Source organism: Nerophis lumbriciformis, linkage group LG19, assembly GCF_033978685.3.
Source record: "Nerophis lumbriciformis linkage group LG19, RoL_Nlum_v2.1, whole genome shotgun sequence".
Lineage (NCBI taxonomy): Eukaryota > Metazoa > Chordata > Actinopteri > Syngnathiformes > Syngnathidae > Nerophis > Nerophis lumbriciformis.
In genome coordinates this window covers 37,346,699-37,359,103 of record NC_084566.2, presented here as the reverse complement: position 1 = coordinate 37,359,103, position 12,405 = coordinate 37,346,699, and the positions used below count along the sequence as shown (strand labels likewise).

Genomic DNA, 12,405 nt, shown 5'->3' with positions numbered 1-12,405 from the left:
TACCGCTTAAAAACTGCAGTTCTCCTTTAAATTAATCAGAACAAACGTAAAGCGCATTTGGCGGCAATTCACATTGACAAAACACATTTCGGGAGAACATCCGCATCGTAACACAACATAAACACAACAGAACAAATACCCAGAAACCCTTGAAGCACTAACTCTTCCGGGACGCTACAATATACACCCCCCTCATCTCCCAAATTCCAAGCTGCTGTTTTTGAGGCATGTTAAAAAAAAAAAGCACTTTGTGACTTCAATAATAAATATGGCAGTGCCATGTTGGCATTTTTTTCCATAACTTGAGTTGATTTATTTTGGAAAACCTTGTTACATTGTTTAATGCATCCAGCGGGGCATCACAACAAAATTAGGCCTAATAATGTGTTAATTCCACGACTGTACATATCGGTATCGGTCGGTATCGGAATCGATAATTAAGAGTTGGACAATATCGGATATCAGCAAAAAAGCCATTATCGAACATCTCTAGTTACAATGCATTTAAAAATAAACATCAACCGTCATGTCTCTCATAATGATTGTGAACAGTAAGCATCCGTCCATCCATTTTCTACCGCTTAAAAACTGCAGTTCTCCTTTAAATTAATCAGAACAAACGTAAAGCGCATTTGGCGGCAATTCACATTGACAAAACACATTTCGGGAGAACAGCCGCATCGTAACACAACATAAACACAACAGAACAAATACCCAGAAACCCTTGCAGCACTAACTCTTCCGGGACACTACAATATACACCCCCCTCATCTCCCAAATTCCAAGCTGCTGTTTTTGAGGCATGTTAAAAAAAAAAAGCACTTTGTGACTTCAATAATAAATATGGCAGTGCCATGTTGGCATTTTTTTTCATAACTTGAGTTGATTTATTTTGGAAAACCTTGTTACATTGTTTAATGCATCCAGCGGGGCATCACAACTAAATTAGGCATAATAATGTGTCAATTCCACGACTGAATATATCGGTATCGGTTGATATCGGAATCGGTAATTAAGAGTTGGACAATATCGGATATCAGCAAAAAAGCCATTATCGAACATCTCTAGTTACAATGCATTTAAAAATAAACATCAACCGTCATGTCTCTCATAATGATTGTGAACAGTAAGCATCCGTCCATCCATTTGCTACCGCTTAAAAACTGCAGTTCTCCTTTAAATTAATCAGAACAAACGTAAAGCGCATTTGGCGGCAATTCACATTGACAAAACACATTTCGGGAGAACATCCGCATCGTAACACAACATAAACACAACAGAACAAATACCCAGAAACCCTTGCAGCACTAACTCTTCCGGGACGCTACAATATACACCCCCCGCTACCCCCTACCCCCAAAAACCCCGCCCACCTCAACCTCCTCATGCTCTCTCAGGGAGAGCATGTCCCAAATTCCAAGCTGCTGTTTTTGAAGCATGTTAAACAAAACAATGCACTTTGTGACTTCAATAATAAATATGGCAGTGCCATGTTGGCATTTTTTTTCCATAACTTGAGTTTTTTTATTTTGGAAAACCTTGTTACATTGTTTAATGCATCCAGCGGGGCATCACAACTAAATTAGGCATAATAATGTGTCAATTCCACGACTGAATATATCGGTATCGGTTGATATCGGAATCGGTAATTAAGAGTTGGACAATATCGGATATCAGCAAAAAAGCCATTATCGAACATCTCTAGTTACAATGCATTTAAAAATAAACATCAACCGTCATGTCTCTCATAATGATTGTGAACAGTAAGCATCCGTCCATCCATTTGCTACCGCTTAAAAACTGCAGTTCTCCTTTAAATTAATCAGAACAAACGTAAAGCGCATTTGGCGGCAATTCACATTGACAAAACACATTTCGGGAGAACATCCGCATCGTAACACAACATAAACACAACAGAACAAATACCCAGAAACCCTTGCAGCACTAACTCTTCCGGGACGCTACAATATACACCCTCCGCTACCCCCTACCCCTAACCCCGCCCACCTCAACCTCCTCATGCTCTCTCAGGGAAAACATGTCCCAAATTCCAAGCTGCTGTTTTTGAGGCATGTTAAAAAAAAAAAAATGCACTTTGTGACTTCAATAATAAATATGGCAGCGCCATGTTGGCATTTTTTTCCATAACTTGAGTTGATTTATTTTGGAAAACCTTGCATCCAGTGGGGCATCACAACTAAATTAGGCATAATAATGTGTCAATTCCACGACTGAATATATCGGTATCGGTTGATATCGGAATCGGTAATTAAGAGTTGGACAATATCGGATAATCGGCAAAAAAGCCATTATCGGACATCTCTATACAGAACTATCAAATTCCGGAGGGCCCGCCTCGGGAAAAGCCTTATCCCGGCCGACCTGTCTGACAAGCCCGTAAATGTGTTGGTCATGTATGATGTCTTTTTCTTACTTTTGTTCGTGATGTGTAATGTCTATTGTTTAAATATACGGCGGTGAAAATAAATTTTCCCCCAACGGGGACCAATAAATCTAAATCTAAATAACGTGCAACGTGCTTCTCTGCGGTCCTCCAGAGGCATGAAAGTGGTGGAGAACCGAGCCATGAAAGACGAGGAGAAGATGGAGATCCAGGAGCTGCAACTCAAAGAGGCCAAACACATTGCAGAGGAATCCGACCGCAAATACGAGGAGGTCGGCACATTCCCGCCAAGCCTTGCCAAGCGCGGCCCGGGAGGAAGCTAATTGTGTTGTCTGCTTCCCAGGTGGCTCGTAAGATGGTGATCCTTGAGAGCGACCTGGAGAGAGCAGAGGAGAGAGCGGAGGTGGCAGAACTGTAAGATATTAGAACTTCTTTATACGTTTAAGTGTCCCGAGTTCATGTGCGACGGGGCCAATCACGGTGATTTATGTCGCTGCCAACAGGAAGTGTGGCGACCTGGAAGAAGAGCTGAAGAACGTCACCAACAACTTGAAGTCTCTGGAGGCCCAGTCCGACAAGGCAAGTTGTTTATCCCCTACATTCTGGTGCAGAGCCAGATAAAATTACTGTCAGGTTCAAACATGGATGACATTTATTAAACAAGACAAGAAGCAAGGAAATAGACAGAGACAGAATTCAATTTTGCTCAATTTGAGGAGAGACGTGTCGACATGTAACCTCTTACAGTGTCACCCACGCTCTGGCGAAAGATTGTACGCCACTTCTTTTTATTTGGACTTTCCCTGTTTACATAACAGCTGTTTCTAAAGGAATGGGCGGTATGTAAACAGCCATTGTTTTCGGTCACATTAACACAAAATAAAACGATGCCTCGGGCTTGGACTGGTCCTGGATCGAGCTTGGGCAGGTCTTGGATCAAAATAGATAACCCCTCCCGTCTCTTCCCAGAGTACACAGTGGAATTTTACAAGCCTTTGGCTTGGTGCAACAAAGACAGCTTTCGTCTGTTCACTGGGAACTCGGAGAACGGAAAGTTTTTTGATAATTTACATACAATTTTTCTGACAATTACAGGTTGAGAAATTTCTTGTGTTCCCGTCGTCTTTTTATGCAGCCCTTTGAGACACTTTTGATTAAGGGCTCTATATAAATAAACCTGTTTTGCTTGATTGATTTCCAGCGCCCACATTTTTCAACTGATTCAAACTGTTCACCAATCAAACTGTTCATATTCATGACACGTGGGCGGTTTTTTTTTTTAATATTCCAAACACTTCCAGGAATTCTACATTTTTTTCCCCCTATTTAAAATGAATGGGCAATTTTTCAAAGTTACTCATTTTCAACATTTCTCAACCGATTCAAAAGGTTCCAAAGTCAAAATGCTACTTGCTAATGTTTTAAATGCTAACGTTGGTGTGTTAGCTTTTTCGTAAATCATTTTTGCAGGTATACACCTCAGTCATACGTTTTGGTACTTGACGGGGGGCTGTTAGCATGCTAACGTTTTAGCAAATTTCGTACTTAGACACAACATCCACATATTGCAACTTGACACAACGTTAACGTCAGCATGCTAATATTAGCATGTTATCTTTTCTGGCAAATTCTTCTTTGTCGTTCGTCCCATGTTAACTCTTGGCACGCAAATGCTAGCATGCCATCTTTTTAGCTTAATTTACAGGTATACACCCCAGTCACATATCTCGTTAATTGTCCCATGTGAAATATTAACATTCTTGCGTTAGCATGGTAGTTATTTTAACAAATGTTGTAAGTATACGTCATATATAGGATTTGGCCTGTGTTAACCGTTAGCATCCTAACAATATTTTGCTATCTTTTTGACATCTTAAAGTCCTATATGGTGATACATGACGCATGGTAACAGTTTGTCGGTTTTTCAGTATTCACACACATTTCTACCTAAATGTCATTTTCTAGGGAATTAATGCGATCGCCCACTCAAAATAATCCACAAGGTCAAAATTCAACAGTGATGGGCAGTAACGAAATACATTTGCCAGTAGCTTGGCGGTAGCTTAGCTACTTTTTTTGAACATGTAGCTTTTCCTGTAGCGTAGCTATTTTTAGACCCCATGTAGCTTGTAGCTTACATCAAAGCAACAAGCTACAAAGAGAGAAAATGGACTTTGATTGATTGATTGCAACTTTTATTACTTTTAGTACAGTACATATTCCGTACAATTGACCACTAAATTGTAACACCCGAATAAGTTTTTCAACTTGTTTAAGTCGGGGTCCACGTTAATCAGAGCATGGTACAAATGTATACTATTTGTACCATGCTCTGATTAACGTGGACCCCGACTTAAACAAGTTGAAAAACTTATTCGGGTGTTAATCAGATCATGGTACAAATGTATACTATTTGTACCATGCTCTGATTAACGTGGACCCCGACTTAAACAAGTTGAAAAACTTATTCGGGTGTTACCATTTAGTGGTCAATTGTACGGAATATGTACTGTACTAAAAGTAATAAAAGTTGCAATCAATCAATCAAAGTCCATTTTCTCTCTTTGTAGCTTGTTGCTTTGATGTAAGCCACAAGCTACATGGGGTCTAAAAATAGCTACGTTAATCAGATCATGGTACAAATGTATACTATTTGTACCATGCTCTGATTAACGTGGACCCCGACTTAAACAAGTTGAAAAACTTATTCGGGTGTTACCATTTAGTGGTCAATTGTACGGAATATGTACTGTACTAAAAGTAATAAAAGTTGCAATCAATCAATGTATACTATTTGTACCATGCGAATTCAGGCCAAAGAAATACGGAGAAAATACAATGACCTGGATGAACGAGAACATTAGGGGTGTGGGAAAAAATCGATTCGAAATCCAATCGCGATTCTCACGTTGTGCGATTAAGAATCGATTCTCATTTTTACAAAAATCTACTACTCTGCTTGCATGTCAGCAGACTGGGGTAGATCCTGCTGAAATCCTATGTATTGAATGAATAGAGAATCCTTTTGAATCGGGAAAATATCGTTTTTGAATCGAGAATCGTGTTGAATTGAAAAAAAATCGATTTTGAATCGAATCGTGACCCCAAGAATCGATACTGAATCGAATCGTGGGACACCCAAAGATTCACAGCCCTAGAGAACATCCATACCTAGGGAGAAGATCCATTATGATTGGTTGGCGTTCGTAACATTATGGACTGGCCAGGGTACGGTTGCTCTGGCAGAATCGCATGACAGACTGATAGAAATAACGTGGGTCGTCATATGAAGTGCTGCTCGCCCCAGGAAGCAAACTGTAGAGTCCTGTCCACCCCTCGCTGAACTTTTAAGTCTGTGTCTTTGAACCAGGACGTAGCCTGCTCGGAAACATTTGGCCCATCACTAGTTTTACATTTTCTCAGAAGAGTTGAGGTTCCCTTTTTGCACGATGGTAGCCAGGATGTAATTTCCTGCCCCAGAATCAAAAATGGTACGATCTTACAGTCATCTTATCGCGTGTTATGTGTTTTAAACATTTTAAACAAGGATTTAGCAGGACAGAGATCCTTTTTTTACATTTTGTGAGTGGCTTCAACCATTGGCTCGTTCTTCTCTCTTTCAGAAATAATGATGTTCTGATGCCAACATTTTCTGGTAACCGTCTTGTGTTGGTGTCTTTTCTGTCCTCTAGTACTCGGAGAAGGAAGACAGGTATGAGGAGGAAATCAAGGTCCTGAATGACAGACTTAAGGAGGTAAGGGAATGTTCCAGTCTTCTAAGTAAGGGGTCCCCAACCTTTTGTTAGGTTTTTTTAGTCTGTTCTGGTCCAGCCGTCTCTGGACCGATGGTTGGGGACCACGGTTCTAAGTGATGCTCCTTGTCTCATCAAACCCCAATCTTCCTCCTCTCCCTCCCAAAGGCGGAAACCCGTGCAGAATTCGCAGAAAGATCAGTGGCCAAGCTGGAAAAGACCATAGATGACCTGGAAGGTACGCCTCTCCTTTTGTCTTTTGCTCTATAAGTTGTCATCACTTTTTCCCCCCCTCCGAACCTGACCTGTCTTTCCTTCTTTTTCCTCCGCCTTTCCTCCTTGATCTCCTTCTCCTATCCTGCCCTCTCACCTGCAGACGAACTGTACAATCAGAAGCTGAAGTACAAGGCTATCAGCGAGGAGCTGGACCATGCCCTCAATGATATGACCTCCTTGTAAAATCCCCTTTTAGGCTGCTCGGCTTTCACTTTCAATCTCGTCTCCCTGCCTGGTGGGAAGCTCTTTTCTCTCTCTTATAGCTTTTTTTTCCCCCTTCCCTGACCCTCAAAGCGCAATAAAGATTCTTCCATTTTACTCTTTTCCTGGTCTTCATTTGCTTCTTGCACTACTTTCTTGACTTGATTCCGTCAAGTAATTCACCTTACTTGAGTCTTAGAACATCATTGACTTTTGTGATATTGCATTTTTTATATCTGACACCAACTTTTTTTGTTTATTTAATTGCAGAGAATTTATCGCATGCAAAAGAGGAAAACGTAGGAATGCACCAAGTCCTGGACCAAACACTGCAAGAGCTCAATAGCTTGTAAACACGCACAAGAAGACCCAGTACTCATGTCAAAGATTCAGTATATCCTGCCATTCTTTTTTAGCCTAACAACAACACATCTAGTCATTTTTATATATTTATGGTTCTTTGTTTTCTCCCCTTTTTTTATAATGGTTTTGGGTCCATGATATTAAATTTCGGTGCACAAATAAACACAAATAAAACCTGACAATGATGACAATCATGCTGCTTGTTTTATTATCAGATATTCTGTTATACTTTGAAGAGGTAATAAACTTCAATTTGGACGCAAACTCATCATAAGTACTCGTAAATGCACTGTGTGGTGAATATAACATGAGTAAGGGGTATTATCAGTTCAACTAAAGACTTGATTATTCAACAGGCTCAGTGCTAACCTCAAGAGAGCTTCATGTTGACAAAATATTGTAGGCTGTTATTGTTCATAATAAGCATCGGGTTATTAAGACACAATCTATAGGTTAAAGTTTGATATGTTCAAACTTTTTCCATAGATGGACCCTTGCTGAAAAATGGAAGGATGGTACATTTTGTGCATTAAAGATGCTAAAACCAATCCATTGGAGGTCAATGTATGCAAAGCTAACTGAACATAACATCTATAACAGAGGTCCCCAAACTTTTTGACTCGGGGGGCCGCATTGGGTTAAAACAAGGGTTAGGGTTGGGGTTGGGGTTAGGGTTAGGGTTCCAGCATTTCGATTAATCATGATTAATCACAGGCTATTACCCGCATGCATAATGTAAATACATTTGAAAGCAGCCATGACTGCGATGTGGCCCTCAATAAAAATGAGTTTGACACCCCTGCCTTGAACAGTTTTATGCTTTAACTATTAACATATTCGATTTATTAACAATTATCCTACTTTGCGGTTAGGCCTGGAACCAATTAGCCGCGATAAACAAAAGACAACCCCATGCCCCCCGTGCTCAGTCCAGAGTGTACTCTGCCTGTCGCACCTAAAACCATAGCTGGGACAGACTCCAGCTCACCCTTGACCCCCATGACAAAACACAATATAGATATTGGATGGTAGTATAATGACAAGGATAGTTTTAAGTTTATCTCAGTTCACTTGCTATCATATCCATAAATTATATTACCTTACATGATACTGTGTTTAGAGTGTCCGCCCTGAGATTGGTAGGTCGTGAGTTCAAACCCCGGCCGAGTCATACCAAAGACTATAAAAATGGGACCCATTTCCTCCCTGCTTGGCACTCAGCATCAAGGGTTGGAATTGGGGGTTAAATCACCAAAAATGATTCCCGGGCGCGGCCACCGATGCGTGTTGAATGCTACTGCGGACAGATAGCGCTCAGACAAGATGTATTAGAATTGTATCCAATAGGGAATAAATACTTCGGATTTTAAGTTTATGCATTGTGTCCTCTTTAAACATCTTCTGGCTCCAGATTAAACGAATACGTCGACAGTACCACTGATAGTCACACACACACTAGGTGTGGTGAAATTACCCTCTGCATTTGACCCATCACCCTTGTTCCATCCCCTGGGAGGTGAGGGGAGCAGTGAGCAGCAGCGGTGGCCGCGCCCGGGAATCATTTTTGGTGATTTAACCCCCATTTCCAACCCTTGATGCTGAGTTTCAAGCAGGGAGGCAATGGGTCCCATTTGTATAGTCTTTGGTATGACTCGTGGCAAGAATGTGGGCGATAAGAGTGAATGTGCGTAGACATGAACTTGGACCCAGTTTCAACTGAAACTCAGAACATATGATTAGTTGCACGGCCTATTCTAAGTGTCGGGTCGTGCGTTTCCCACCTAGGCCTTCAGTGATGTCCGACTTCAAAGATTACCTCTCAAAATACCATAATAGATGTCACCACATGACTATTGCTGGAGAAATACTATACAGGAACACATTTGTACCAAACGGGTTATTTTCTGGCACATTTAAAAATAAGGGAATAAGCAGTAGAAAATGGATGGATGGATGGATAAACCCGCATCAGCAATTAAAACATATCTTATGTGGTACTGTCAAAATTAAAATGGCAAAAAAACATATCAAACGTGAAAAAATAAAGAAATAAAATATCTGAACTCACATTTCATCGGCATCTGAGCTAGCTTCCGGGGTTGGCCGACATCGTCTCACTAGATCAGTGGTTCTTAACCTTGTTGGAGGTACCGAACCCCACCAGTTTCACATGCGCATTCACCGAACCCTTCTTTAGTGAAAAATAAAATGTTGTTTTTTTTCAAATTCAAGACAAAGTTATATGTTTTTGGTAACACTTTAGTATGGGGAACATATTCTAAGTAACAAAGACTTAATTTAGAGTTTTTTGGACACTAAGGGAACATATTCTAAGTAACAAAGACTTAATTTAGAGTTATTTGGTTAGGGTTAGGGTTAGAGGGTTAGGGCCAGGGTTAGAGGGTTAAGGTTATAATAAGGCCATGCCGAATAAGGCATTAATAAGTACTTAATAATGACTAGTTAAGAGCCAATATGTTACTAATTTGCATGTTAATAAGCAACTAATTAATGGTGAATATGTTCCCCATACTAAAGTGTTACCATGTTTTTTTTTACTGGTGCACAAAATGAACCGTGCATGAGAACAAAACCAACACAGTGCATAAACTCACAACAAATTACACACCTGCAAATCAGTCTGACTTCTGCTGTTGTCGTATCCGTAATACGCCGATAGGGAGAAGTTTTTATTTACACGATGAGTCGGGTGTGTCTTGACCTCCGCCGAACCCCTGAGCCTGACTCACCGAACCCCTAGGGTTCGATCGAACCCAGGTTAAGAACCACTGCGGATGTACAGGTAAAAGCCAGTAAATTAGAATATTTTGAAAAACTTGATTTATTTCAGTAATTGCATTCAAAAGGTGTAACTTGTACATTATATTTATTCATTGCACACAGACTGATGCATTCAAATGTTTATTTCATTTAATTTTGATGATTTGAAGTGGCAACAAATGAAAATCCAAAATTCCGTGTGTCACAAAATTAGAATATTACTTAAGGCTAATACAAAAAAGGGATTTTTAGAAATGTTGGCCAACTGAAAAGTATGAAAATGAAAAATATGAGCATGTACAATACTCAATACTTGGTTGGAGCTCCTTTTGCCTCAATTACTGCGTTAATGCGGCATGGCATGGAGTCGATGAGTTTCTGGCACTGCTCAGGTGTTATGAGAGCCCAGGTTGCTCTGATAGTGGCCTTCAACTCTTCTGCGTTTTTGGGTCTGGCATTCTGCATCTTCCTTTTCACAATACCCCACAGATTTTCTATGGGGCTAAGGTCAGGGGAGTTGGCGGGCCAATTTAGAACAGAAATACCATGGTCCGTAAACCAGGCACGGGTAGATTTTGCGCTGTGTGCAGGCGCCAAGTCCTGTTGGAACTTGAAATCTCCATCTCCATAGAGCAGGTCAGCAGCAGGAAGCATGAAGTGCTCTAAAACTTGCTGGTAGACGGCTGCGTTGACCCTGGATCTCAGGAAACATTCTTGAAAATGGCCTTGCAAATATATGTGTTGTCTTGTCTAATCATAAAAAGATGCAGACGAGGCGTGTTGACTGGGTTCTTAAAGTTTACTCCACAGCGTGCTCATCAAAAACATCTCGCTGCATGTTTACATTCAACAACTACTGCACATGCTCTTCACTACTGTGGCATGCTGGGTAATGGAGTTCTTATGTTACTTAGCTCATAACATCACAATATATATCTGCCTTAGGCCATCTCGAAGGCCTTACTGACAACAACTCGTGATCTGATTGGCTATCGCAACTGTCTGTCAAATGTTTGTGTCCGTTCACTTACAGTGCATAGACGCATTGTTGATTCTGAAGGCCCCGGGCAGATTTGGTACAGCATGAATTCTACCATGAATTGATTAACGTTGACCTCGACTTAAACCATACTTGCCAACCTTGAGACCTCGATTTCGGGAGGTGGGGGGTGGGGGCGTGGTCGGGGGTGGGGCGGGGGGCGTGGTTAATATATATATATATATATATATATATATATATATATATATATATATATAAGAAATACTTGACTTTCAGTGAATTCTAGCTATATATATATATATATATTTTATTATATATATATATATATATATATCAATAAATAAAAGAAATACTTGAATTTCAGTGTTCATTTATTTACACATATACACACATAACACTCATCTACTCATTGTTGAGTTAAGGGTTGAATTGTCCATCCTTGTTCTATTCTCTGTCACTATTTCAGAACACACACATTATACAAATATACATTATAAAATCAATAAGAAAACGGGAGCTCTAATTTGGGAGTCTGAATTAGGATCGGAAGTTCCTATATAAACATTGCGCACTCATGTCGCCTTTTTGTATTGATTACTGCAGCTGTGCACTGGATTCATTCACAAATACAAACTACAACTCACAAACACTTTAGAGTTAGGCTCCACCATCAGAATGTGTACTTAAACTTATAAAGATCACATGGATATTATTCAGTGAGTTGATTCACCAAAACTAACCTGTTATACAGGAGAAAAAAGCACACAGGACGTTTCAATTGTTCACAGACTGGTCGCTCTCATCAGAATGACAAGACACTTCCGGTCTGCAGGTGATAGCATTCAATTGGGAAGAAACGCCCTACTGCCCCCTACTGACCAATGTGAATACTGATAAATGTGTAATGACAGCTCCAAAAACGAACTCAAACCACAAAATAAAATAAATAAATCAACACAAAAATGTGACACATTATGGGTGGGTCACATATGCATGTACAGTAGATGGCAGTATTGTCCTGTTTAAAAGTGTCACAACATTGTACATGGAGCTGGAGGGGGCATGGTTTCCAGCTCCGCCTGAATTTCGGGAGATTTTCGGGAGAAAATTTGTCCCGGGAGGTTTTCGGGAGAGGCGCTGAATTTCGGGAGTCTCCCGGAAAATCCGGGAGGGTTGGCAAGTATGACTTAAACAAGTTGAAAAACGTATTCGGGTGTTACCATTTAGTGGTCAATTGTACGGAATATGTACTGTACTGTGCAATCTACTAATAAAAGTTTCAATCAATCAATCAATCAATCATGGCAAAATAAGCTAGCTGAATTCTGATTGGATACAAACTCTAAACTAAAAACAACACCACTGGAAGGAGCATAATATGACATGAAGAGAATATGAATACTTTTAGATATTTAGGGAAAGCGTGGAGGAGTTCAAGTACCTCGGAGTCTTGTTCACGAGTGAGGGAAGAGTGGATGGTGAGATCGACAGGCGGATCGGTGCGGCGTCTTCAGTAATGCGGACGCTGTATCGATACGTTGTGGTGAAGAAGGAGCTGAGCCGGAAGGAAAGCTCTCAATTTACCGGTCGATCTGCGTTCCCATCCTCACCTATGGTCATGAGCTTTG

General features: G+C 40.5%; 1 protein-coding gene across 4 annotated transcripts in view; it reads left to right on the top strand.

Moving 5' to 3' along the window:
• The window catches only part of LOC133618455 (tropomyosin alpha-4 chain-like), a 39,227-nt gene extending 32,037 nt beyond the window's left edge, over positions 1-7,190 (top strand). For 2 of the 4 annotated variants that reach the window (XM_061978816.2, XM_061978814.2), the window contains 6 exons: positions 2,559-2,676; positions 2,748-2,818; positions 2,908-2,983; positions 6,097-6,159; positions 6,325-6,394; positions 6,904-7,190. In XM_061978816.2, the coding sequence (XP_061834800.1) occupies positions 2,559-2,676; positions 2,748-2,818; positions 2,908-2,983; positions 6,097-6,159; positions 6,325-6,394; positions 6,904-6,986 (481 nt within the window). In that variant the 3' untranslated portion in view covers positions 6,987-7,190. Of the gene's footprint in view, positions 1-2,558; positions 2,677-2,747; positions 2,819-2,907; positions 2,984-6,096; positions 6,160-6,324; positions 6,395-6,532; positions 6,751-6,903 lie in introns of those variants that run through there. The other 2 variants (XM_061978817.2, XM_061978815.1) reach the window with 1 other exon arrangement.
• The last annotated feature ends 5,215 nt before the right edge of the window (positions 7,191-12,405 follow it).